This window comes from Octopus sinensis, linkage group LG10 (assembly GCF_006345805.1).
Source record: "Octopus sinensis linkage group LG10, ASM634580v1, whole genome shotgun sequence".
NCBI classification, from domain to species: domain Eukaryota; kingdom Metazoa; phylum Mollusca; class Cephalopoda; order Octopoda; family Octopodidae; genus Octopus; species Octopus sinensis.
Window position 1 is genome coordinate 57,761,976 of NC_043006.1, and position 26,766 is coordinate 57,788,741.

General features: G+C 37.9%; 1 protein-coding gene across 1 annotated transcript in view; it reads right to left on the reverse strand.

Annotated features, from left to right (window-relative positions):
- The window catches only part of LOC115216444 (high affinity cGMP-specific 3',5'-cyclic phosphodiesterase 9A), a 211,931-nt gene that overhangs the window by 34,229 nt on the left and 150,936 nt on the right, over positions 1-26,766 (reverse strand). Inside the window, exon 5 of the mRNA XM_029785783.2 lies at positions 20,156-20,292. Coding sequence (XP_029641643.1) covers positions 20,156-20,292 — 137 coding nt within the window. The remainder of the gene's footprint in view (positions 1-20,155; positions 20,293-26,766) is intronic.

A 26,766-nucleotide genomic window follows, 5' to 3' on the forward strand; every position in this document is an offset into this window, starting at 1 on the left:
ATAAATGCGGGTTAATTCCATCTTAATCTTGCTTAAAGACACCTGGCATTCCTGGAGTTAATAATAGAGTCTTTGTTGAGACAGAAACACAAAGAGACTGCGAGTGAGAGACAGCAACAACTGCAGCCAATCCACCCTCCCACCTGTTGCTTCTTAGCAAATTGATTCCTTGGATTACAGCTAACAAACAGGGTTTTATGCTTATTAGTGCCACAGGGAGTAGTGAGGGTGATGGCGGAGATGGTTTTGTTGGTGATGTTACAGACAGTGGTAGCAATGATAGTGGTGAAGACAGCAGTGGTTTTGGAGGTGATGGTGGCAGTGGTGAAGGTGGTGTTGGTGACAGTGGTAGTGCTGGTGACAGTGGTAGTGGTGATGGCAGTGTTTGCAGTGGTGATGTTAGAGGCAGTGACAGCAGTGGTTTTAGTGGTGGTGGTGATGGCAGTAGTTGTGGTGGTGGTGATGGCAATGGTGACAGCTGTAGTGGTTGTGGTGGTAGTGGTAGGAGTAGCTGTATTAAATAATGACATCAGCAACGGTGATATTGGAGGAGATAGTAGTAGTGGTGGTAGTGATTGTTGTAGTGGTGGTAGTGATAGTAGTAGTGGTGGTGGTGGTGGTGGTGGTCATGGCAGCCAGTGGTGGTCGTGTCAGTGATGGTAGAAGTGGTTAGTGGTGATGCTGCTGTAGGTGACAGATGTGATAGTGGTGATGGTACTGATACTACGGTGATGCAACTACTGATGGTTGTGAGCATGGTGGTGGTGGTGAAGATGGAAGTGGTGCACACAAGTTTCAATGACACTGAATAATAGCTCAAGAGGAAACTTTAAACAGACACTTAATGGATGTGATATTTACTATGAAATAACATAATGAAAAGGCGGTGAGCTGGCAATATTGTTAGTATTCTGGGCAAAACGCCAAGCGGCATTTCATCTGTCTTTACATTCTAAGTTCAAATTCTACCAAGGTCCACTTTACTTTCCATCTATTCTGGTTATATCATTTTTAGTAATCTTATTTTATCTTTATACAACATAACAATATTGTTTATATGCAATCATATATTGTACCCCATGATAATTTCCTCTGTGTTAACATCAAAGGTTTTATTAGTGTCTTGTCCCTTTAACTGGTAATTAACATCTTGATTTAGGGTCTCTCCCTACACAACCTTCTTTATAGACAATTACTTATACAAATCCTAAAATCCTGATAATATTTATGACCATACCCAACTATAAACTGTCAACTCACTCCTGCTCCCCATTCTAAACAGACACTGTCCTCTAGCCTTAGATTTGGTAGTTGATAAAAAAAGACTAATAAATTTGAAATGAACTACAATCCTTTACAATATATGACCTTAAACTTCATACAGTTCTTAGAAGTGTAGTATATTCTTACCCACATTAGTAGCAACAGGGACTCTTTTCCTCTTCTTGCTCTTTTAGAGAATTTGAGTAAAATTATGTGTCCAACTGATTAAAAATCCTATTTATTTATGCAGCTGAGGATAGCCCTGCATTTAAATTGATGTAATGATTGCATTGTTCAATTAAATGGAGCCGCTTGAAACAGTCATACTGCATCACGTCTTGATATCCTGTTGCTTATTAGGATTATCTATCTATCTATCTATCTATCTATATATATATATATATATAGCAAGCTTCTTTCAGTTTCTGTCTACCAAATCCACTTATAAGACTTTTGTTGGCCCAGAGCTATAGCAAAACAGCACTTGCCAAAGGTGTCACACAGCCAGACTAAACCTGGAGCCATGTGGTTAGAAAACAAACTTTTCACCACAAAACCACACCAACACACACCTGCTATATATAAGTGCTGGTATGCTGAACGATTAGGAAGCTTGCTTCCAAACCAAGTGGTCTTGAGTTCAATTCCACTGTAAGGCATCTTGTGCAAGTCTCTTCTTGTATAGCCTTGGACCAACCAAAGCCTTGATCTTTCATATATTCATTCGCCATTAACACCTTAAATGTATTGTTTACTGTTTAAATGTACTGTTTATTACAGCTAATTTTTCTCAGAAGCTAACTGATTAAATTAGGATAATAATTTCTAATTCCTCATTTCTCTAGTTTAATTTCTCATCCGCCATGAAGATTATGAATGTATTCTATGCTAAACACTCCTGCTTCTTTCGTTCATTCCTCGTACCATCTTCCCAAATTAAACTCGCTTGTTCGCAGTGCGCCCACCCTGTCCCACCCCACCCCCAATACTGGATATCTCAATCTTTATCTTCTCACCATCTACACCGGATCTCTCTCTCTCTCCTTCCACCACTGTTGCCTGATGTCTCTTCTCTCCACTGCTCCTCCTCACTGGGCTGTTCTCTATATATTACCTGCACTCACCTTCTCTCTCTCTCTCTCTCTCTTTCTCTCCTGGGACGTATGCAACTAACTCAGCTGCCCAGCTATCTTTCGTTTTGTTCTGTCTTGCGCTCTCTCACCACCATTACCAAATGTCCCTTCTCTCAATCCCCCTTTCTCACTGGTGTAGTTCTCTATACTACCTGCACCCCCACTCTCTCTCCGAAAAACGCAACTAAGTCAGCTGTCCACCTACGTAACTGACTATCCTTCATTTCATTTCATCCCGTCTAGAAATATTCCAACAACTTCCCAATAATTGTGAAGGAAACAGCTATTGGGCTGTATGTGTGCACTTGTTCCCCTGTGTCCGTGTGTGTGTGTGTGTGTGTGTGTGTGCTTGTGTCTATATATGGATGAACTTGCTTCCTCTCTCTCTCTCTGAAATCACCACCACCTCTTATGATGACCATAATGGCATATACTCACAACACCACTAACACCTAACCCTGTAGGGGCTACAGTCTTACTCCTAATACACTTGAATGTTTGAATGATGTCAGGTCGGAAGTGAGAACAGATGAAGCATGCCTAAAAAATGAACATGACAACCTCCCTCTTCTTTTCAGGCACTGAATAACATCTCTCCTCCCCAAGCCTCAGCCCACATTCCTTCCCCAGTTTTCAGAGTTGGCACAGTCAATGTAGGCACACTGAAAGGTAGGTCTAGTCAGATTGTAGAGATGCTTGAAAGGAGATGTGTCGATGTATGCTGCATACAAAAGGTAAGATGAAGAGGAGCTTCAGCTAGGATCCTCACAGGCAAAGCACATAGGTATAATATCTTCTGGTAAGGTAACATGGATGGAGTGGGGGGTGTAGGCAAAGCCATTAGAGCAAAGAAACAGGCTTGGAAAGCCTGGAATGGTGGGGTAGCAAGGGAACTGTACTAGGTAGCCAAAAGAGAGGCTGAGCAGCAGGTATACATAACCAAGGGCGAAGCAGGAAAGAAGAAGTTTGCCAATGTCCAGCGATGTGAGAACCAAACAACTGAAGTATTTCAGATTGCAAGACAGTGTGTGAGAGAAAATTATGATGTCACAGGAGAGAAATGTGTCTGCATGGATGATGGTACACTTGCTTTTAATGATTCTGAAAAGAAAGAGGCTTGGAGAAGCCATTATGAAACACTGCTGAACGTGGAGAATGAATGGGAGGAGGAGAGCCTACTAGATGTTGACCCGATAGAGGGTCCAGCTATCTGAATAGACAGCTCCCTGGTACATAAAGCAATTAAGGATATGAAGCCAGGAAAAACCCTCGGCCTGTCAGGAATCACTGCTGAGATGCTTAAAATATCTGGTGGTGTGGGCTATGGCCTAGTCACCCACATTGTAAACCAGGTAGTTCATAAAGGAAACCCAATGACTGGAGTAGCAGCACCATAGTCAACTGCTACAAGGGTAAAGGTGATGTTCTTTAGATAGAAATAACTACAGGGGTATCAAACAGCTGGATCAGGTGATGAAGGTCATGGAGAGGGTCATAGCCCATCTCATTAGGGAGAGAATCTGCTTAGATGAGATGAAGTTTGATTTTGTGCCAGGTAGAAGCACCACTGATGCTATATTCCTGGTTTAACAACTGAAGGAGAAATACCTTGTTAAAGTTAAGCCCCTTTGGAGAAAGCTTTTGACAGGGTCCCTCAATCCCTTATCTGGTGGGTGATGCAGAAACTGGGGATAGACGAATGGTTAATAAAGGCTGTATAGGCCCTATATAGACAGGCCGTTAGTAAGGTTAGGATCAGCAATGAGGATAGTGAAGAATTCCAAGTAGAAGTAGGGGTCCACCAAGGATCAGCCCTCAGTCCCCTTTTATTCATCATAGTCCTCCAGGTAATAACAGAGGAATTCAAGACGGGTTGCCCCTTGGAGCTCCTCTATGCTGATGACCTGGCCCTTATACCAGAATCACTACCAGAACTAGAGAAGAAATTTCGGGTGTGGAAGCAAGGTTTAGAATCAAAAGGCCTTAGAGTCAATGTAGCAAAGACCAAAGTTCTAGTAAGTAGGAAGGCGAACTCGTCACACACCTCCTCAGGTAGGTGGCCCTGCTCGATCTGTAGAAAAGGTGTAGGTAGAAACATAAGAAGTACCCAGTGTAAGCTATGGACACATAAGAAGTGCAGCAACATCAAAGGAAGATTTACTGGGAAGATAACTTTCATGTGCAGCTGATGCACAGGGGCAATAAACACCACAGATGCTCAGAAAACAAATTCTATCACACTCCAGGAAGAGAAACTAGAAGTAGTTGATAGCTTCTGCTACCTAGGTGACCAAATTAGTAGTGGGGGTGGATGCTCTGATAGTGTTACCACTAGAATAAGAATGGCCTGGGCAAAGTTTAGAAAGCTTCTACCCCTGCTGGTGACAAAGGGCCTCTCACACAGAGTGAAAAGTAGATTGTACGATGCATGTGTGCGAACTGCCATGCTTCATGGCAGTGAAACATGGGCCATGACTGTGGAGGACATGCGTAGGCTTGAAAAAAATAAAGCCAGCATGATCTGCTGGATGTGTAATGTCAGTGTGCACACACGACAGAGTGTAAGCACCCTGAGAGAAATGTTGGACATAAGAAGCATCGGATGTGGCATGCAAGAGATCGTTTGCACTGGTATGGTCATGTACTATGGCTGGATGAGGAAAGTTGTGTGAAGAAGTTCCACCCCAAAACATTTAAAGGAATCCGGGGTAGAGGTAGACCCAGGAAGACATGGGATGAGATGATGAAGCATGACCTTCAAATGTTGGGCCTCATAGAGGCAACGACGAAAGACCGAGACTTCTGGAGATATGCTATGACTGAGAAGACCCGGCAAATAAAGTGAGTTTGCAGCTGTATCTTACACCAGTTTCACATAACCAGCCCCAGCCCATTCAAAAGGACCTTGGATCGTGGGCAATCTGCTGTGCTTGAGGAGACCTATTCAGTCAAGTACATCAACATCAAAATGAAAATCAAATGGAAATTGTAGTTGTGATACCCATGCCGGTGGCACCTAAAAAGTACCAGTTTTGCATAGCCCCAGCCCATCCAAAGCACCTTGGATTGCAGAACGACCTGCTGTGCTTACCTTGGCTCATAGGGTGACCTGCTGTGCTTGAGGAGACCTATTGAGTCAAGTACATCAACATCAAAATAAATATCAAATGGAAATTGTAGTTGTGATACCTGTGCTGGCAGCACGTAAAAAGCACCATCCAAACGTGGCTGATGCCAGCGCCACCTTGACTGGCTTCTGAGCCGGTGGCACGTAAAAAGCACCAATCGATCATGGGCGCTGCCAGCCTCCTCTGGCCCTTGTGCTGGTGGCATGTAAAAAGCACCCACTACACTCACGGAGTGGTTGGCATTAGGAAGGGCATCCAGCTGTAGAAACACTGCCAGATCAGACTAGAGCCTAGTGCAATCTCCTGGCTTCCCAGACCCCAGTTGAACCGTCCAACCCATGCTAGCATGGAAAACAGATGTTAAACGATGATGATGATGGGGATATGTATTTGTGTGTGTGTGTGTGTACGCAAGTGTGCACATGTTATGTGTGTGTGAGTGTGTGTGTATGCTTCCTTGTCTTGACATCACATGATAGTTGTAAATGAATGTCCATGTTTTTTTTCTCAGTGCCGATAAGAGCAAGTATGTTGTTAACACTTCATACACACTTCTCAACAAGTTCACAAATTGTTCACAGGTATGTGGTCCAGAGGGGTAATCTATATTACATTAATTGTACTTGAAAAAAAAAAAAAAATCATGTGGTAGTATTTCAACTCAGAAGGTAAAAGGATATAATTAAATTTAGTCCAGCACTGTACCAGTTCTGCTCTTTACTGCTCTATCAAAGACAGAAAGCTAGAGATTGCCACAAATACTTTCAAGTTAGATGGTATTCATGCAAAGGCTTTTTTTTTGTATAGTACTGGAGAAAGTAGCTTCCACTTCATTAAAATTTTAAAATGCCATTATAATTTTAAAATATCATTACATTGAAGGAATTAAAAAATTTCTTTTCATCGATTACGCAAAAGTCATTGCGAAGAGCTCAAGTTGAAAGACATCAAAATAACAGGAAGGTTTATTTTGAAAACATACAGTACAGTGCCAAGGGAGAGTCATTATACCAATACTATTAACACATGCACTGGTTCAGTTCCATTCCTTTATTATTAATCAACTGGTTAAATATCAAACTAATTAATCGATTTACTTCATTTTTGTATTATGTTTGCAAGATTCTGTAGGTGAAGTTGTGCGCTGAAGCATATTTGTTGTGTCTGGGTAGAGTCATTCTGTATTAATGCCTTATTAATTAACACACTCATCACCATACAAGTGTGATCATTGACAGAGAGGCTATTTGAGTATGATCGTTACCAGCGTCGCCTTACTGGCACTTATGCCTGTGCTAGTAGGGAGCCAAGAACACCATCCGAGCGTGATCGTTGGCAGAGCAGCCAACTGGCTTCCATACCCATGGCACGTAAAAAGGGCACCATTCGATCGTGATCGTTACCAACGTCGCTTCACTGGCACCTGTATCGGTGGCACGTGTAAAAGATTCGAGCGAGGTCATTGCCAGTACCACCTGACTGGCCCCCGTGCAGGTGGCACGTAAAAAGCACCCACTACACTCTCGGAGTGGTTGGCATTAGGAAGGGCATCCAGCTGTAGAAACTCTGCCAGATCAAGAATGGAGCCTGGTGCAGCCGTCTGGTTGCCAGCCCTCAGTCAAAACCGTCCAACCCATGCTATCATGGAAAACGGAGATTAAACGATGATGATGATGATGATCAGTTCAATTTCCACTCATTTACTTATTTATATTTTCTAAAATTTTTCATTGCTTCTTGCAACCTCTTCAATAGTTGTTGACAGCCACTTGTTTACTTATTTACTTTTAGAAAAAGAAAAAAAATGAGTGGAAATCGAACCAGTGGGTGTGTTAATTAATAAGGTATTAAAACAGAATGACTCTCCCCAGACACAACAAAATAACTAATCAACTGTTTGTTTAATTTGCTTAAACAGTAAGTCATTTGTTTTGCTTTTGTTTGTCAAAGCTCTTTCATTGCTACTAGCAACCTTTTCAATGACTTAATTATTGGATATTCCACCAGTTGACTAATAATAAAGGAGTGGAATTGAACCAGTGTGTGTGCTAATAATATTGGCATAATGACCCTCACTAGACAACAAAATTTGTTTCAACGCACAAATTCACATAAAGAATCTTACAAACCAGATACAAAAATGAAATACAGTACAATGGTTATAGCAACAATTATCATCAAAGAAGCACAGGTTCAAGTCACACTGGGTACTCTTTACAATCTGAGTTCAAATTCTGCTGAGGTCAACTTTGCCTTTCACCTTTTTGGGGTCAATAAATTAAGTACCTGTTGAGCACTGGGGTTGATGTAATTGACTGTCACCCTCCCCACAAAGTTTCAGGCTTTCTGCCTATAATAGAAAGGGTTTACATTCTCTTTCACCAACAATTCGAGGTTTAATGTGTTAGCTATCAATGGATTTATCTGAAAGAAACAGACAGAGGGTAGAAGGAAGAAAAGCTCTACATCATTGCTTGATCTGCTAGAAATAACTACCAAGTGTCCCTCATATGATACTCTTTGAAAAAACAAAAGGAACATTATAATGAAGTCCAAAATACACTATATCTCAAAAAACAGATGAGATGGTCATGGGAAGAATACTTTTGATCATAGATCAGCTAGATCAAGGATGAACTGGTTAGTGAGAGAAAGAGGAGAGAGAGAGAGATAGAGAAAGGAAGAAACAGCACAATCACAACAACAACAAATTCTGTATTTAATTCCTTATAATCCATTCTCAAAGTATCTTTTAGTTAATCACGCTCAATCTTTTCCCTCTAGTACCTCATTTCTTTCCTTCTCTCTCTCTCTTTCACTGCCTCCCCCACGGCTTTTACTTTCTAAACTTCCATTTTTTACTAATTCCACCTGACATTCTCTCTTCCTGTTTTTTTGTTTCTCTCAGACTTCCCTTTTCGTCATGTATCTATTTGTTACTCTCACTACCCTACTGACTCTCTCTCTCTCTCCCTCTCTGCTATCCTCCTCCTTTAACTTTCAACTAATCGATTTCTTGCCTGTCTTTTTGGTTTATGTCTCACCATTTCAATTCCTCTCTCTTTATTTTCACTAAAGAACTTTCCTCTTCTATTTCCTCCTCTCTTGTTCTCTTACCATGTTCTACTCCATACTTTTGTGCTTCAGGCTAGAGGTATTTCAGTAAACCATTTATTTCTATATTTCTGTTTAAATAATTCTTTAAACAGCTAATAAGCTAATCTCTTCCTAATCTCAAGGACATAGAGGGATCAGTGCTTACCTTCAGGAGATTGTTGGCATCATTGTTTAGCACCAAGTCAGTCCTGATTGAGCCAATCTATGATCAAAAGTATACCAACTATGGCCATCCAATTTTTATTCTAAGACTACATTACCTTGTATGTACTTCCCATTTTCAGATATTGGAATGATATTTGAGGGAGATTTGGTTACTGTTACTAGCAAGTTGAGTGATCATGACTGTACTGCAAAGTTGCTGAGAGATAAATCTTACCATAACTTGGATAGAACCTATTTCTTTACTACCCACAAGGGGCTAAACACAGAGAGGACAAACAAGGATAAACGGATTAAGTCGATTACATCGACCCCAATGTGTAACTGGTACTTAATTTATCAACCCCGAAAGGATGAAAGGCAAAGTTGAACTCGGTGGAATTTGAACTCAGAACATAATGGCAGATGAAATACGGCTACGCATTTCACCCAGCGTGCTAATGTTTCTGCCAGCTCGCCGCCTTCTAACTTGGATAGAACCATTTGGTCTATCATATTTACATTTTTCTTTCTTTCCCCAAGAGAAGTATTAAACTTATCTTCATAATCTACGATCTCCTTTACTGCACAACATTGCTACTAGTTACCATGCTGAATTATATTATCAGTAGTACCTATTTATATCACAATTGACTCAGTTACTAAGAGCTAATGGTCTTGATCATCAACATTATGTTGTGGTCGGAGGCAGTATTTGATCCTCTAATCCCTATATACACAGAAGTTTAAGATTTACTGCAGGTAGAGGAACTCTGTGATGTTCATCAAATACCTTTTGTAAAGTATTCTCATTAGCAATAATATATTGGTTTCAAATTTTGGTACATGGCCAAGAATTTTAGGGATGGGGTTAAGTAGATTAAATTGACCCCAGTGTTCAACCAGTACTTATTGATGCTAAAAGGATGAAAAACAAAGTCAACCTTGGTGGCACTTGAACCCTTTGAAGATAAAGCCAGCGAAGATGCCAGTAAGCATTTTGTCCAATGTGCTAACAATTCTGCCTATTTGTCACCTTCACTAGCAGTAATATAATAATATTGATTTTTAATAAAGGCACAAGGCTACACATTTTGAGGAGGAGGGAGGGAGAGAGAGAGAGAGAGAGTCAAATCAGCCTCAGTACTTGACTGTTTATCATTTTATCAGCATTGGAGGTAGGAAAGTGAAAGTTAATCTCACAAGAATAGTATTTTTTATTTATGTCATGCATTTATGAACAAAGTTTCACTGGTTATAGGTTTTCAATGTTCCAATCACCGACTATACTCTCTTTTACTTGTTTCAGTCATTTGACTGCGGCCATGCTAGAGCACCAACTTTAGTCAATCAAATCGACCCCGGGACTTATTCTTTGTAAGCCTAGTACTTATTCTATCGGTGCCTTTTGCTGAACTGCTAAGTTACGGGGATGTAAACACACCAGCATCAGTTGTCAACTGATGTTGGGGGGACAAACACAGACACACAAACATATACACACACATACATATATACGACAAGCTTCTTTCAGTTTCTGTCTACCAAATCCACTCACAAGACTTTGGTCAACCCAAGGCTATAGTAGAAAACACATGCCCAAGATGCCACACAGTGGGACTGAACCTGGAACCATGTGGTTGGTAAGCAATCTACTTACCACGCAGCCACTCCTGCACCTATGTGTATTTTCTGATGACAAGGGTGACAAGAGGGGTTTTGTATAGCCAACCTCTCAAAGCCAGTACTGCTTCATGCAAGATGGTTCATGTAACCAAATTTATTCTAAATTTTGAGAGTCAAGTATAGAGAGCACTCAATTACCAAGAATTTGGGGCTAGGTATTGGCTATTGAATAGGCAGTAGTGTACTGTGCCTCATATTTTTGAGAAAAGGGTAGGATATAATCAATTATGTTGAAACCAGTAAAATACTAGTACTAATAAAACTACTGCATCTGCCACGATTTTCTTTATTATTATTATTATAATTATTATTATTATTATATGGAATGATGCCACTGTCCTCAGCAATATTCCATAAAACAATAATAATAATAATAATAATAATAATAATAATAATCTTTTCTACTCTAGACACAAGGCCTGAAATTTTTTGGGGAAGGGGCCAGTCGATTAGATTGACCCCAGTACGCAACTGGTATTTAATTTATCGACCCTGAGAGGATGAAAGGCAAAGTCGGCCTCGGTGGAATTTGAACTCAGAACGTAAAGACAAATGAAATACTGCTATGCATTTCATCCGGCGTGTTAACGTTTCTGCTAGCTCAATAATAATAACAATAATGCAAAAAGTGGGGGCTAGGGAGAGGCAAGATGTGGTATGCGTACAAACCACAGAGAGTGGTGGAGCTGGAGACTAGCAAAACAAGGAAGGTAAAAACCCTCTTAAGTACGAAATAGCCTGGCTATGGAAAATGAAGAATGTGAAGATAGTGCCAATTATTGTTAGGTCCTTGGGAACAGTATCCGAAGGCATCAAGAGGAATATAAAGGGAATAGGAATAGAGTGCCCAGTAGAACTGTTACAAAAGGTCTGCTGCCTTGGCACAACCAGAATAATCAGGAAAGTATTAGATAGCTGAAAACAATGGATAGCATGGTACTGAAGGCTGTAAGTAGCAAGCCCGCTATGCATGCAAGACTCTAGGAGCTCCAACAAGAACTGTGATAGAGAGAAATAATAACAATAATAATAATAATAATAATATAATAATAATAATAATAATAATAATAATAATAATAAGTGTTTCTATTATAGGTGCAAGGCTTAAAATTTTGTGGGGAGATGTTAGTCAATTACATTGATCACAGTACTCAACTGGTACTTATTTTGTTGACTCCAAAAGAATGAAGGACCAAGTTGACCTTAACAGTAAAGGAAATGAACAATTAATGAAAATCTCCAAATTATATTTTTTCCAAAAAGTTAATTTAAAAAGCAAAAAAAAAAAAAATATATATATATATATATATATATATTTTCAATCTAAACTTTCTTTTTCCTTCTATTAGCTGTTCAAGTTGTTAGAAATAATTCAAGTGAATATTTGACTAAACTAAACTACAATAGTTGTTACAAATACATCAAAAGACAACTTAGACCAGCATCAAAACAACAACAACAGCAAAAACAAAAGTGTTAGCCACTATATTCCAAAAGTGATCAGTTCAAATCTTACTGACAGATACAATACTATGTCTGAAACAGTAGTAGAAAAAAATTGGACAGAATGAGTACCAACTACAGGTTTATGAAAAAAACTTGATACACAGTATGTTGACAACCAGAGTGTTGAGTACCTATATGGTGTGGATTATGTATCAATAAATATTATAACCTCACATCTAAATGCATTTAGTCTTACTGAGAAAGATTTAAGGCCCATAAGGGTAAGTTTTGTGGTTTGATGTGCAAATTGAAGTGACAAATTTCATTGTTATTTAACACCTTAGTCAGGATTTGTTTACCTCGCTCTCTCCCCCAAGATACTGAGATAAAGTAGTACAAGACTTACTTATTAAAATGAAACCTCATGTGTGGACAACTACTCTCCCATTTCCACTCTCAAATGAAGTAGCAGAGAGGGCAGTAATCTAATGATTCAAGAGAAAAGAGAAGCAAGATTATAAATACTGAGTGCAACTCACAGCTAGTGAGAGTAAGAGTGTAGGTGATGCTTTATCCAGATGCTGAGTTGATGTGATGATTTACGTAAGGAAGGCAACTTTTATTACTTGATCATAATGATGGTGGTAGTGGTGGTGCTGATGATGATCATCATGGTAGTAGGGTTGAGACAAAGATGATGGTGGTAGTGGTGGTGTTGTTGGCGGTGGTGTTAGTGTTTGGTAATATTGATGCTGTTGCTGCTGATGATGATGATATTTCATTGTTGTTGAGCTCCTTTAAGTTCTCACCACAGCTGCCACCCCCATCACTTGACTGACTAGAAATTGTCTGTAACAATTCATCTGCCTAAAGGTCTAGTAATAAATAACTCTGAAATAACATACTTAACTACCACCGCAAGATTAGTGAATTGGGTCAGTGTTACTAAAAAAGCAGAAAACAAATACACCATACAGATTCTATGTTGGAGAAATCTGGTCTTACTTAAGACCCTGGCATGAAGATTATTTTTAATATTGCTTAAGCACATTACAGACACACATTACAGCTATATGTCTCTTTCTCTCTCTCTCTCTCTACACACACACATATATATATATAAAGCCATACACACATACATATGCATTAAAAATACACACACATATTGTACACATATATGCTCATATATATACATACACATTAAAATTTTGTGTATATGTATATATATGTATACATATATGTGCGCATATATATGTATATATTGGTATGTACCTTTAGGTATATCTATGTGTGTACATGTATGTACATATATATTTGTGTGTGACACCATCTTCATTTAAACGCCCACTTTTCCAACCTTGCATGGACATGGATCACAGGGTTAGATGAAACTTGTTGAGGTAAATTCTTCTACAGTTGGCTGCTCGTCCAGTTGCCAACCTTCACCTGTTTCCAGAGCAAGATTATATTTCCTTTGGTTCTTGAAACGAAAACAGTACAATATTTCATGGAAGGCTGCAGCCAAACAACACCATTTTATGCTAGTGACATTTATTTACAATTAGTACAAAATGTCAAAACAAGACAAGACAAGACATAAAGCACATTGACAACTTGGACAAGTGTCCTCTACTACAGCCCCAGATTGACCAAAATCTTGTGAGTGGATTTGGTAGACTGAAACTGAAAGAAGCCTATTTTGTGTGTGTGAATGTGTGTGTGTGAGATTGCATCCCCCGCTCCATATCACTTGACAACCAGCTTACATCCCTGTCACTTAGTAGCTCAGCAAAAGAAAATAAGTACCAGTTCCAGACTTTAGTAAATAAGTACTGGGGGTTCATTTGTTTGACTAATATATATATATATATATATATATATATATATATTCAAAAAGCAATAAAGATTCAAGTTAATTTAAATGAATTTACTTGAATATGGTACCTAACTTAGATGCACCAAAAACAAACTATACTGTTTTAACAATACAGTAATGTGGGGTGATTATAAGCGAGAAAGAAGCAACAAGAATGGATAGGTTTTTAGTACAATCGTTTCATACAAGGACAGGCTTTATTAAAAGTTGTAAAAATTACAGCATATAAACGTGTCCCGTACTCATCAGCTAAAATACATGTGAGTTCTCTAGACATCCTAGTGGTTGAGGCTATACTCATGAAGTAATGTAGATAATTAAGTAACATAAACAGATTTCCAAAGTTCATTAAAGTTCTTTAAAGATGATGTACAGTCTTATCACAGAATTTTAAAAAGGTTCTAATAGCATCACAGAGAAGGTGACCTAATCCATAGAGCACATATGAATTTCCAGAGATATGATGAGGGATTACATACTCACAGAAGACAAATTTATCCATTGCTAATCACAACGAGGTGGGTCTCAATTCCTGCTTATTAGCATTACAGAGAGGGTGAATTAATCCTTTGTATAGATGCACAATTTCCAATGGTGTAGATGTAAGTTTCCAGAGAAATGAAGAGGAATTTCATATTCACAGGCGATAAGTTTATCAATGGTTGAACACAATGTACTAAAAACCTATCCATTCTTGTTGCTTCTTTCTCGCGTATATATATATATATATATATATATATACTAGCTTAAAAGCTGCATGATAGGGTGGCTTTTAGGCTAGCTCCTGTGGAGGGCTCTTCAATGGGCCTTGAAGCCAATAATGACACTTCATGCATTAAGTACATATCAAATTTTATTAAACTTGACCAATATTCTTCAAGCAATGTAACAATTTTCTTCAAAACAATGATTTAATATATCGACTTGAAACTTACTGCACAGCTGCTTGATAAACATTTTTTGTCTTCGCATTCAGGGGTCAGTACAATTTTCTTTTTTATCTAATCTCTTTCTTTCTCTCTCTCTCTCTTTTTCTGTTGATTGTTTTCAACCATCACCATCACCAGTACCACCACTATCGCCACCACAACTGCCATGCACACACCATTCAAACTTCTGACGTCACCACCATCAACACCTTTGACATCGTTGCCTTCCCCTCCACCACCATCACTACTGTCTTTCACATCCCTTACTATCACCATCATGCTTGACCACCTCAGCTACCATCACCACCACCACCAACATCACTGCCACCTCTGCCTCTACCACAACTACAGCTCATACTATTACTATCACCCCATTAACATCTCAACTGTCAATCTACTACCACCCTCACCATCTCTATGCCTACTATTACTCTCATCCCAGCAAGAGGAGTAGAAGTGTCACTGAATAGCAAAGGAGGAGGTCAAAGTGTGACACACTGACACACACAAATTTGTTTTGGCATTTATTATTATAGATATATATCCTTTATGTTCATTGATGGGAAATGTTTTAAATATGCTTATAAAAGCTCTTATTCCATTATACCAGCTACAGCCTAATGATGCCAACTGGCAATGCCAGTTTTTTTGAGTTGTCCCGAGCTGTGCCAATATAATGTAGGATATATACAGTAATAATAATAATAATAATAATCTTTGGATGGAATTTATAAATATTTTAATGCATCGCTACTTGCATGAACATGATCTACCCGATGTCCTCGGACACTATGGGCAGCACTGTAATCATCCCAGAAATAGAGACTATGATTTTAAGAATACACACACATATTATACACATACTTTTCTCTCAAGGTACTTACACTCTGTCGATTATGAACACTGACATAACACATCCATCGGAGCATACTGGCTTCATTTCTTGCGAGCTTACGCATATCCTCAGCAGTCACAGCCCATGTTTCACTACCATGTAGCATGGCTGTACATACACATGCATCATACAGTCTACATTTTACTCTGAGCGAGAGGCCTTTTGTCACCAGCAGGGGTAAGAGCTCTCTAAACTTTGCCCAGGCTATTCTTACTCTAGCAGTTACACTTTCAGCACACCCACCCCCGCTACTGACTTGGTCACCTAGGTAGCGGTAGCTATCAACTACTTCTAGTTTTTCTCCCTGGAACGTGGTAGAAGTTGGTCTCTGCACATTTTCAGTGTTTATTGCTCCTGAGCATCTGCCACATACAAAAACTATTTTCCTAGTTAGCCTTCCTTTGACATTGCTGCACCTCTTATGTGTCCATAGCTTACACTTGGTGCACCTTATAGAGTTTCTACCTACACCTTTTTTACAGATCGAGCAGGGCCATCTACCTGAAGGCGTTTGTGATTGGTCTATCTTCCTACTTATTAGGACTTTGGTTTTGGCTAGGTTGATTCTAAATGGATACAAATGTGTTTCTTGAGGCCTGCTGGTGCCTTGCAAACATTTTGGCAAATGGAACAAGGACTCAGTTTGCTTGAGCGCCTGAAGATCATTTACTATGTATTTTCTTGAGTTGTTGGCTAGGCCTGCTTTACTTCGTATGTACACATACATGTATATTATGGAAGAGAGAGAGGTGTGCAGAGCAATAAGATTGGTGAGCTCCAATGCTACTCCTTTGTTATATTGACTGTATGGCACAGTGAAAAGGAGATTGGGTGAATGTTAGAAAGATGAAGACACATGAAATCTATTCTCTCAAATGCCGGAGCAGGCATTTGAGAGTATCTATTTTAAGTATGCTCCTTGTGCTTCCTTTACTTGTGCATTTGAAGTCTATCTTTTCCATTTGCCTGTCTGTGATTCTACTACACCTATCGTGCATCCATAGTTTATCATGGATACACTATATGAAACTTCTTTTCTGCACAATGGCCATTTCCCTAAAGGTAGTAACACTCTGTCTTCTTTCCTACAAACAAATACTTTAGTCTTTGACAAGCTCACTTTGAGAAGTGTTGATTCAGAGTATTTGCTTTTATGTCCAGAATTTCTTTGTTAGATCTTTGACTGATTCAACTATAAGAACTAGGTCACCAGCATATAAGAGTTCTTAATGAACAATCAAACTTAGACTCATCTGTTATGGCTTGGGGGATTATATTGAACTGATTAAGTACTACACTAATTACAAAATAGATGACCAATTTCATTACCAACTAATTGCCAGTGTAATTATCCAACAAAATACTGGACTAACAACCATACCAGATAGATTACCAGAAAACTTATCAGGTAGATTACTGGCCTAATTACCTGATAGGTTACCAGATAAATTACTAAACAAATTACCAAAGTAATTACCAAACTAATTGCCAGACAAAATACTTGATTAGGTAGGTGCATGCAATATTCAGATACATCCCTTTATGATCTGACTTCAAATCCCACCTGAGATAATGTTGCCTTTCATCCTTCCAGAATCACTACAGCAATGGCCAGTCCTGTTCTAAAGTAGCTTTGTGCTAATGACAGAAACTATTATTGATATCTCAATTAGATGTGATGTAGAGAAGAAGTTACTGCTAACAGGAGAACCAGAAAACTGTGTCAAGCATTTCTTAAGATCATTAATACTATAAGTGAAATCATTCCAAATGGGAACTGAAATCAGACCACGGAGTCTAACAATTAAAAACGTACAGCTGTGTTAGCTTTAAAGATGTATGCACTAACCAACAACAATGAAAACAATGTAAACAACAACAACAACATTAAATAATAATGAGAATTCAATCTGAATACTCAAGAGAAACAAATCAGTTTTTACTGTAAACTAAAACTGGCTACATTACTCCTCATTACTGGAAACCTACTTCCACAGCATGAGAAATGTTTCTATATTGTGAGAGACAAGATTCTCTGTTAATCCATTATGCACACCATAAGCTTAAGAGTTTCTTCGTAACTATGACAATAAACTTACCACTGCATCAATCACACAACATGTGTGTCTGTGACCAACCAAAACAACAATGTTGATTCCTTGCAGTTGCCAGAATGTAAATTTTATTTACTATAGAGAGAACTCAATTAAGAGTGTAGAGATTCTGCTTCCAACCTGGGAATTTCTTTTTACTTCTACTACAGATTCCATAACAATGACATCAGTATATAGTATTTCCTAAGTGCAACTGGTCTTAAATTCTTCTGTTGTGACCTAGAGGATTATGATGAATAGGAAGGGACTGAGAACTGGGACCTGGTGAACTCCTATATCTGAATACTAAATTCATTGCTGTACTAACTACTAACTCTAACCTTACTGTCAGCACTCCTGTATATAGCTTGAATAACTATCACTGGTCATTCACTGACCCCTATTTCCAGATCACTGAGCATGAGACCTTGTTGAAGGCTTTCACCAGGTCAATGAATGCCATATAAAATGGCTTACTTTTAGTTAAATATTTCTGCAGTTTTCTAATTAGAAAGAGGATATTAATAGTACTGCTTCCAGGAGCAAAACCAAGTGGCATCTCATCTAGTCTAAATTTCTTCTTCATTAATTGGGTTATAATTCTTTCTGTAATTTTCATAACCTGGTCCAGCAATTTTGACATCTTAGTAATTATCTCTACCTAAGGCATCTTCTTTACTCTTCTTGTAACATTTGACGATAATGCTGCTACACTAGTCATTGGGTGTGCAGTTGTATACTTTCCTGCACAATCTGATTAACCATACAGGTGACTAGGCTTCATCCAACTCCAACAGATATTTTTAGCATGTCTGCCATAATTCCTGATGGACCAGGCTTTCCTTGCCTTCATATCCTTAATTGTCAACTAGGATAGCTTGTTTCCTTGTTGGGTTTACATACAAATGCACATATATGCACACTTATAGAGCTGTTATATTAGTTGAGACAATAGTACTGTCAAAAGGTTTGTGCTTGTTATGCAATCTGATGATTTGATAATGTGGTATGTTTATAAAGTATTTCTGTACAAAATAAATATTTTTGTTAATGAAATACATGTAAGAATAAATTGAATTAATTTATCTCCACACTAGTTTTCCATTTGTATTCTATGTTATATGGTTATGTATGCATGTGTTTGTCTTCTACTGTAACCACAGTCTGAGCAAAGCTTTGTGAGTGGATTTGGCAGGCAGAAACTGAAAGAAGTCCATTGTGTATGTATGCATATATATATGTGTGTGTGTGTTGGGGGATGAATGTTAACATCATTGAATATCATGAGTTATAAACAGTGACATTGTTGTCAATTCCTTTTCCAACAAATTTTCATCCAGCTTTGCACATATGCATGTGTGAAATAAGAGATCCCTAATGGTTAGCAACAGGTAGGACATTTGGTTGTAAATCAGTACCTTAACAAAGCATTTGTCTAACCCATGCTAGTATGGGAAAATGAACATAAAAACCAAACGAAAAAACAAATACACACACACGTACGTACGTATGTATGTATGTATGTATGTGTATGTATGTATGTATTTCGCTTTACAGCTAGATAAAATGGAATCCAAATACACATATGTACACCCTGAAAGGGACAATGTTACCATTGTTTTAGCCCTAAGAAACATTGTTTCTAGCTGGCTATGTGACTCACTATCTGTATCCTTATATATTCAAACCGGGAGCTCAGCACTTCCATCTAGCACAGCCAAAGCAGCTACTCTGTGTTGATAAAGAGCAATAACCCAGAAACTAGTCCACAGATGTTTTGCACTAGATGGGAGTGCTGAGCTCCCTGTTCAAAAATATAAGGACACAGTGTGTTGTATAGTCAGCTAGAAACGATGTTTCTTGGGGCTAAAACAATACTAACATCGTCCCTTTTGAGACAGCCACATTATGTTAGCAAATAGCATGTACTTTAAGGAACTGTTACTGAATGTCTGTCTTTGAGAGATTTAGAAATTATCATATTTACATCACACATACATTAGATTACATGAAAAATTTCAGAGTGAAGCAATAATGAGTAAATAGCTATTTGTAAAACAATGCAACTTTTAAGGAAACCTCTGTGATCAATCAATCTGCTAAAAATAGCAACTGAATACCCTTCAAATAACATTCCACCATCTTAAATAGGGAGTTAATGTAAACCTAGATGCCGCTAAAATGTCTCTGAAATGGCTTTGGCCGTAAGCCAGCTCAATCAAAGCCAACTTGAGGCTACATGACAACAAGAAAGGAATATGATAACTTCTTTCACAACAATCAAATAATATGTAATTAATTCTGAAAAGAATAGCAACGACAGAAAAGAATGGTGCATGTTTGATTGAGATGAATTAGAGTATTTGTATTTCAAGGTTTAGTTTGTTTAATTTTCTTTGCTTTTACAACTAAAAAAAAAAAAACTGTGATAAAGAAAAATGTACTCACGTGATTTTTTTAAACTTGTCAATCATAGACTGTTTTACTGTCTCATCTTTTTTTTTATATCTGTCCCATAATGGAACCACTGTTTTTGCCTTGGGTAAATCTTTGTATAATCCCAGCCAACTCAAGTAACCTATATTCTAGAATGAAAGAAAAACAGGAATGTTAAAACAAAAGAAAAAAAAAACAAACAAATTAGAAAATGCAGAAATTATATCCATGTCAAAAGGAATTTCATTCTTCAGATATTTCTTTTGCCATCACATCCATAGCCATGCTGGAGTACTGCTTTCAGGATTTATTAATAAATTGTTCTGTCACTTCTATGTTTTAATAGCTCTGCTGTACAATCATCAGATGGCATATTTCTACATTTATATATATGTATATACATAAGAGAAACTATAGATAGAATTATATATATAGGCGCAGGAGTGGCTGTGTGGTAAGTAGCTTGCTAACCAACCACATGGTTCCAGGTTCAGTCCCACTGCGTGGCATCTTGGGCAAGTGCCTTCTGCTATAGCCCCAGGCCAACCAATGCCTTGTGAGTGGATTTGGTAGAAAGAAACTCAAAGAAGCCTGTCGTATATATGTATACATATATATATATATATATGTATGTGTGTGTGTTTGTGTGTCTGCGTTTGTCCCCCTAGCATTGCTTGTCAACCGATGCTGGTGTGTTTACGTCCCTGTCACTTAGCAGTTCAGCAAAAAGAAACCGATAGAATAAGTACTGGGCTTACAAAGAATAAGTCCCAGGGTCGATTTGCTCGACTAAAGGTGCTCCAGCATGGCCGCAGTCAAATGACCGAAACAAGTAAAAGTAAAAGTATATATTTCTTTACTACCCACAAGGGGCTAAACACAGAGAGAACAAACAAGGACAGACAAACGGATTAAGTCAATTACATTGATCCCAGTGCAAAACTGGTACTTTATTTATCGACCCCGAAAGGATGAAAGGTAAAGTCGACCTCAGCAGAATTTGAACCCAGAACGTAACGACAGACGAAATACCGCTAAGCATTTTGCCCGGCGCGCTAACGTTTCTGCCAAGTAGTCTTTTGCATAATTAAGAAAGCACCACCACCATTATATTTTCTAATCACTTTTTAAAAACTGTATTTTCAACAAGATATCAAAAAAAGAATAAGAAATTTATGAACAAGCATAAAATCACAAAAGATAAGCTTACATCTAGATCTAGGATTTAACAGACTATCTGTTTATTGTATCTGGAACCTAATATAGTATTCTGCACATCAGAGCTCTCTTAGGCATAATACCTTAGTTACAAGTGTTGAACAATACGCATACATTATGTAATTATATAAATAAAAATCATTTATTTTTATTCTACAGGACCATATGACTTCTGTTGTGTAACTACAATCTTTGCTTAATGTTTTCATATCCAAAGCCTATATTTGTTGTCAAACTCTTACTGAGTGAACTAAAACAGTAGCAAAGACTATGATGTATATAGCTATGAAGTACCTTAGTTAAAGTATTAAGATATCAAATTATTACAATATTATTATTAATCCTAAGGTGGCAAACTGGCTGAATCTTTAGCAGGCTGGGCAAAATGCTTAGTAGTATTTCATCCATCTTCACATTTCGAGTTCAAATTCTGCCAAGGTTGACTTTCTTTTCATTTATTTGGGGGTGTTAATAAAATGAATATCAGTTGAGCACTGAAATCAATGTAGTTGACTGCCCCCCCCCCCCCACCTGAAATTGCTGGCTTTGTGCTAAAATTTGAAGCCAAAATTATTATTAATCTCAGAAAGCAACAAGTTTGTAAAATTGTAGCATGCTGGAGAAAATACTTAGTAGCATTTCTTCTTAGTAGCATTTATATTCTGAGCTCAAATCCTACCAAAGTCACCAATCAAGTAGTGGAGACAAGGTAATTAACTTATCCCCTCTGTTCAGAGTCACTGGACTTGTGCCAAAATTTGGGGAATTGAGAGAGAGAGAACAAAATGCTGTTGATTCAGTTCTGTACTCTACTGATTCATCAAATCCACAATTCTTTAAGTATCAGTATTATACTGGGGCTGATGCAGCCAATCAGCCCCTACCAATTAGTCTTTTGCATAATTAAGAAAGCACCACCACCACCACCACTATATTTTCTAATCACTTTTTTAAAACTGTATTTTCAACAAGATACCGAAAAAAGAATAAATTTAATTTTGTTCTTGAGAACAAAATCTGAAAAACTTAAATGGAATTTCAGCAGAGGATTTATAAAATCTTTGTGTAATTTTCTGGCTACCCTTAACAGAAATGATGCTCTTTTACAGCTAACTGGGGTATGCAGAAAGCATTATTAGCAAAGTAAATCTGGGAAACATGTGACCTGTTATTGGTAAATGTCATATTATGCTAAGTGGAATTTGTGGGTTGCCATTTGAGTTAGTCAGTTTGGCAGCAATTTCTTGAATTGCTCTAAACTGTAACATGATGTCTGATCAAAGTTGATAAGAAAGTTCTTTGAAAGAATTTACTGGCGTAAAATGATGTGGGCTGGAGAAGTTCAAGTCTGCTAGAATCACCAATATATAAAAAATGTAAGATTTGTCCATATTGTTAATTTTTTTCGTTTTTTTTTCATATTTGCTGGGTCTGGAGGAAGGAATAATGCCCATGGTCTTCACAGAATCAGCTATATCAGAGAGATTGATGCCTTTAATGTTCTTCTTGAACCTTTGTAAGTCAACCCATATGAGAAAGATATGAGCAAGAAGGGAGTTCTGAAGGGCTGACATTCTGGGATGGAATGACTAGGCATGATTATTAGCACAGGGCCTGGGGAGCTGGATGTAACAAGGGGGAAAAAAAGGGAGAAGAGTAGGATAGAAATGCCTGAGTGAAGCAGTGTGAAACCAACCAGCTCCAGGGAGCAGTAGCCATTATAGTAGTGATAGAAAAAGTAGAGAGAAGAGGCAGTATGCCTAAGGACTAGAGGTTGGACCACGTCTCTGAGTGACTTTTGTCCCTATCAATCAGTTGACCCTATTCTGGACGCAGTGAAATATATCTGTGTGTACAGCAACAACAGCACTCTCTCAGATGCAAGCAACACTCCTCTGTGGATTGCACTTGAACTCATAGCTGAGAGTAAAAGTTACGCAGACAGTAGACTAGAGGCTTTTGAGATCTTGATTAAATGTCTACATGTACCAGTGGTGAAGTGGGTAAGGACATTACTACTTTTAGTTTAGAAATAAAGGTTCTAAGTTTGAATACAGAGTGGGGCCATATACATATCCAGGAATAAAACACTCAAAAACAATTGAAAAACAGAAGATAAAACAGTTTCGACCACTGGATTGTGGCCACACTGAGGGACTACCTTGAAGAATTGACCCCAATGCTTACTTTTTGAAGCCTGATACTTTTTTATGGGTCTCTTTTACCAAACCACTAAGTTACATAAACGCAGACACAAAGACATACATGTATACACACCCACACATGTACATAAATACAAGAGGCTTCTTTCAGCTTCCATCAGTCAAATCCACTCACAAAGCTTTGGCCATCCCAGGGCTATAGTAGAAGACTGAGGTGCCATGCAGTGGGACTGAACTCAGAACCATGAAGTGGGGAAGCAAACATTTTACCACACAGCCATACCTGTGCCTATGTGTAGATATAAGTATTGGAAAGATGAAGTGGTTGATAACATGCTAATTTACAATCCTTATAACATACTGTTTGCTATTTGACAGTTCAGAATTTAAATTTCGATTCACTGAGCTTTTCCTTTTTATCCCCAATGGAGGGCAAAGTCAATAAAATAAGTCCAAGAAATATAGTAAAATAGAGTTATGGTTGATTGGAACAAACATAAGGAGAGTTGGCAAAGCTTATAATTTGCTAACAGTGTTGTGGCCTGAGTAACCAAAGTGTAAGTAAGTATAACAAGGTGATACAATATATAAACACAAGCATGGCTAGTTGGTTAAGAAGTTTCTTTCACAACCACTAGATTTCAGGTTCAATCCCACAGTGTAGCATTCTGGGTAAATGTAATATCTTGTAGTATAGTCCTGGGGTCAACCAATAACTTGTAAGTGAATTCAATTGATGGAAACTGCGCAGAAGGCTATCTCATGTATATATATATATATTTGGAGGGGGAATGTGTTTGTCTTTCCTTACTTAAAAAGTAGTGTTAGTTTACAAAGATCCCTTTGTAACTTAGTGTCCAGCAAAAGGGACCTATAGAACAAGTATCACACTTAAAATAAGTACAAGTACTGGGGTTAATTTGATTAACTAAACCCCACATGGTGGCAATCACATGACTGAGGCAAGTTCAAGAAAGAATATATCATTGTATGCAACTATAAAATTGATGAACATCTCCATGGTTTGCAGGGTCAATTTCATTCAACTCTTCACAGATGAGAATATCTAGGCAACAACAGAGTGACTGTGAACACTCTGCATGATGAATGGTCTGAAGCCAATTATCATTTTCACTGTCATTACCAAAAATCCACAAATAGCTCTCCCTTTATATAAAAGTTTCTTGTGACAAAGAAAGATTCTTTTACAGTTATAAGAGAAAATAGGGACAAAATTAATTATCCCCAATAACCTGTAAACCTCCACTTGACATTGAGAAATTACAACCATAACACAATTTCAGTGCCAGAGATCATGTTTCATGTGTGATTTGATCCTGACATCTGTGTTGTAAGATATATATATATATATATATATATATATATATATATATATATATATATGTTTCTGACTTCACTGTATTACAACAATGAAGACTGACAGACTTGGAAATTAATGACAGGTAAGATGAAATAGAAACACAGATTTAACCTAAATTATCCAGTATCTTCAACATTCAGTGTTAATTCTGAGAGTGTCATAGATTAAATTATACACAGGCCAGTGAAGGAACCGCTGCTTAACCTTGTTGGAATAATAGACAAGTTATAAATCACGTTATATCATTTAAAAAAAAAATTTACATTTTGAATAGGTGCTGACATAGCAATGTGGTAAAAAGTTTGCTTCTCAACTATATGGTTTTGTTTCAATCCTTTAGGCAAGTGGTTTCTACCAGAGCTTTGGGCCAACCAAAGCCTTGCAAGTGAATTTGGTAGATGGAAAATGGAAGAGTTCCAACATACATATATGTGTGCGTGTGCTCAAAAGTGGGTTACTATCTTCTCGTCTTGACATCAAATCATAGTTATAAACAAGTGTCACTATCTGGTTATGGGGAAATATTACCTCACTTGGAAACAAGTGAGGGCTGATGACTAGAAGAGTATCCAGCCATAGAAAATCCACCTTGACAAATTCCATCCAACCCATGCAAGCACGGAAAAGTGGATATTAAACCGATGAGGAGGTTAGAATGTCTTTGATCACAGTTCTATAAACTCAAGACTGACCAGAAGTTATATAATGGTGTTTGTTAAGGCTGTGGATAGTAGAACTGTTAAAGTACCACAGCAAAATGCCTTTTTACATTCTGAGTTCAAAGTCAGGTCAACTTTTCTTTTCATTCCTCTAGTGTCATATAAAATAAAATACCAACCACATGGTTCCAGTTTCAATCTCACCGTGTGGGACCTTGGACAAGTGTCTTTTACTATAGCCTGTGATTAAACAACTGAATGGGTTTGGTGAACAGAGACTAAAAGAAGGCCATCATACATGTATCATTATTACCATCCTCATTGTTTAACATCTGTCTTCCATGCTGGTATAGTTTATATGGTTTGACAAGATCTGCTGACAAGCTACAGGACTGAACTAAGCACCAATCTCAGGTTTGGCATCGATGTACTGGATAATTTTTCATGGTACTAGCACTAGTTAGATCACCAAGTAATTCACAAGACAAGCCCCTTCAATTAAGTGGGGGATCTAACACTGATTTCAAATTTTGGCACAAGGCCAGCAATTTCAGGGTGAGGGTATGTCAATTACATCGACCCCAGTGCTTATTTTATCAACCTTGAAAGGATGAAAGGTTAAGTTAACTTCAGTGGAATCTAAACTCAGAACATAAGGATACATGAAATACTGCTAAGAATTTTGCCAGGCATGCTAATAATTCTTCCAGCTTGCTGCCTTAAAGTAGGGGTGTAATATTGAGGGAGGTGGCGTTATGCCAAGTGTTGAGAGGTTAAAGTTTGATAAAAGGACAAGAACAGGTGTTTTGCTGTAGTAGACAAACATGGCTATTCTAGCTAAGTGTGTGTGTGTCTGTGTGAGAAAGAGAGAGAGAGAGAGAGAGAGAGTATGTTTTCGTGTCTCCTTGTCTTGACATTGTGAAAGAGTTGTAAATGAGTATCATTGTCACACAAGTAGTGCAAGCATGGAAAAGTAGTTGTTGAAACAATAATGATAGTATCCCCAATGTAAATAGAGTGACAACAATGAAGGCTGCTTTGGAAATTAATGAAAGGTCAGATGAAATGGAAGCACAGAGCTAACCAAAATTATCCATTATCTATTATATTTTAGAAATGTCATGAACCCAACTAAACATTGATACTCATACACTCACATAACAAAAAGAAGTTTTGATAAGACAAGGCAAGCAGTGAAATATG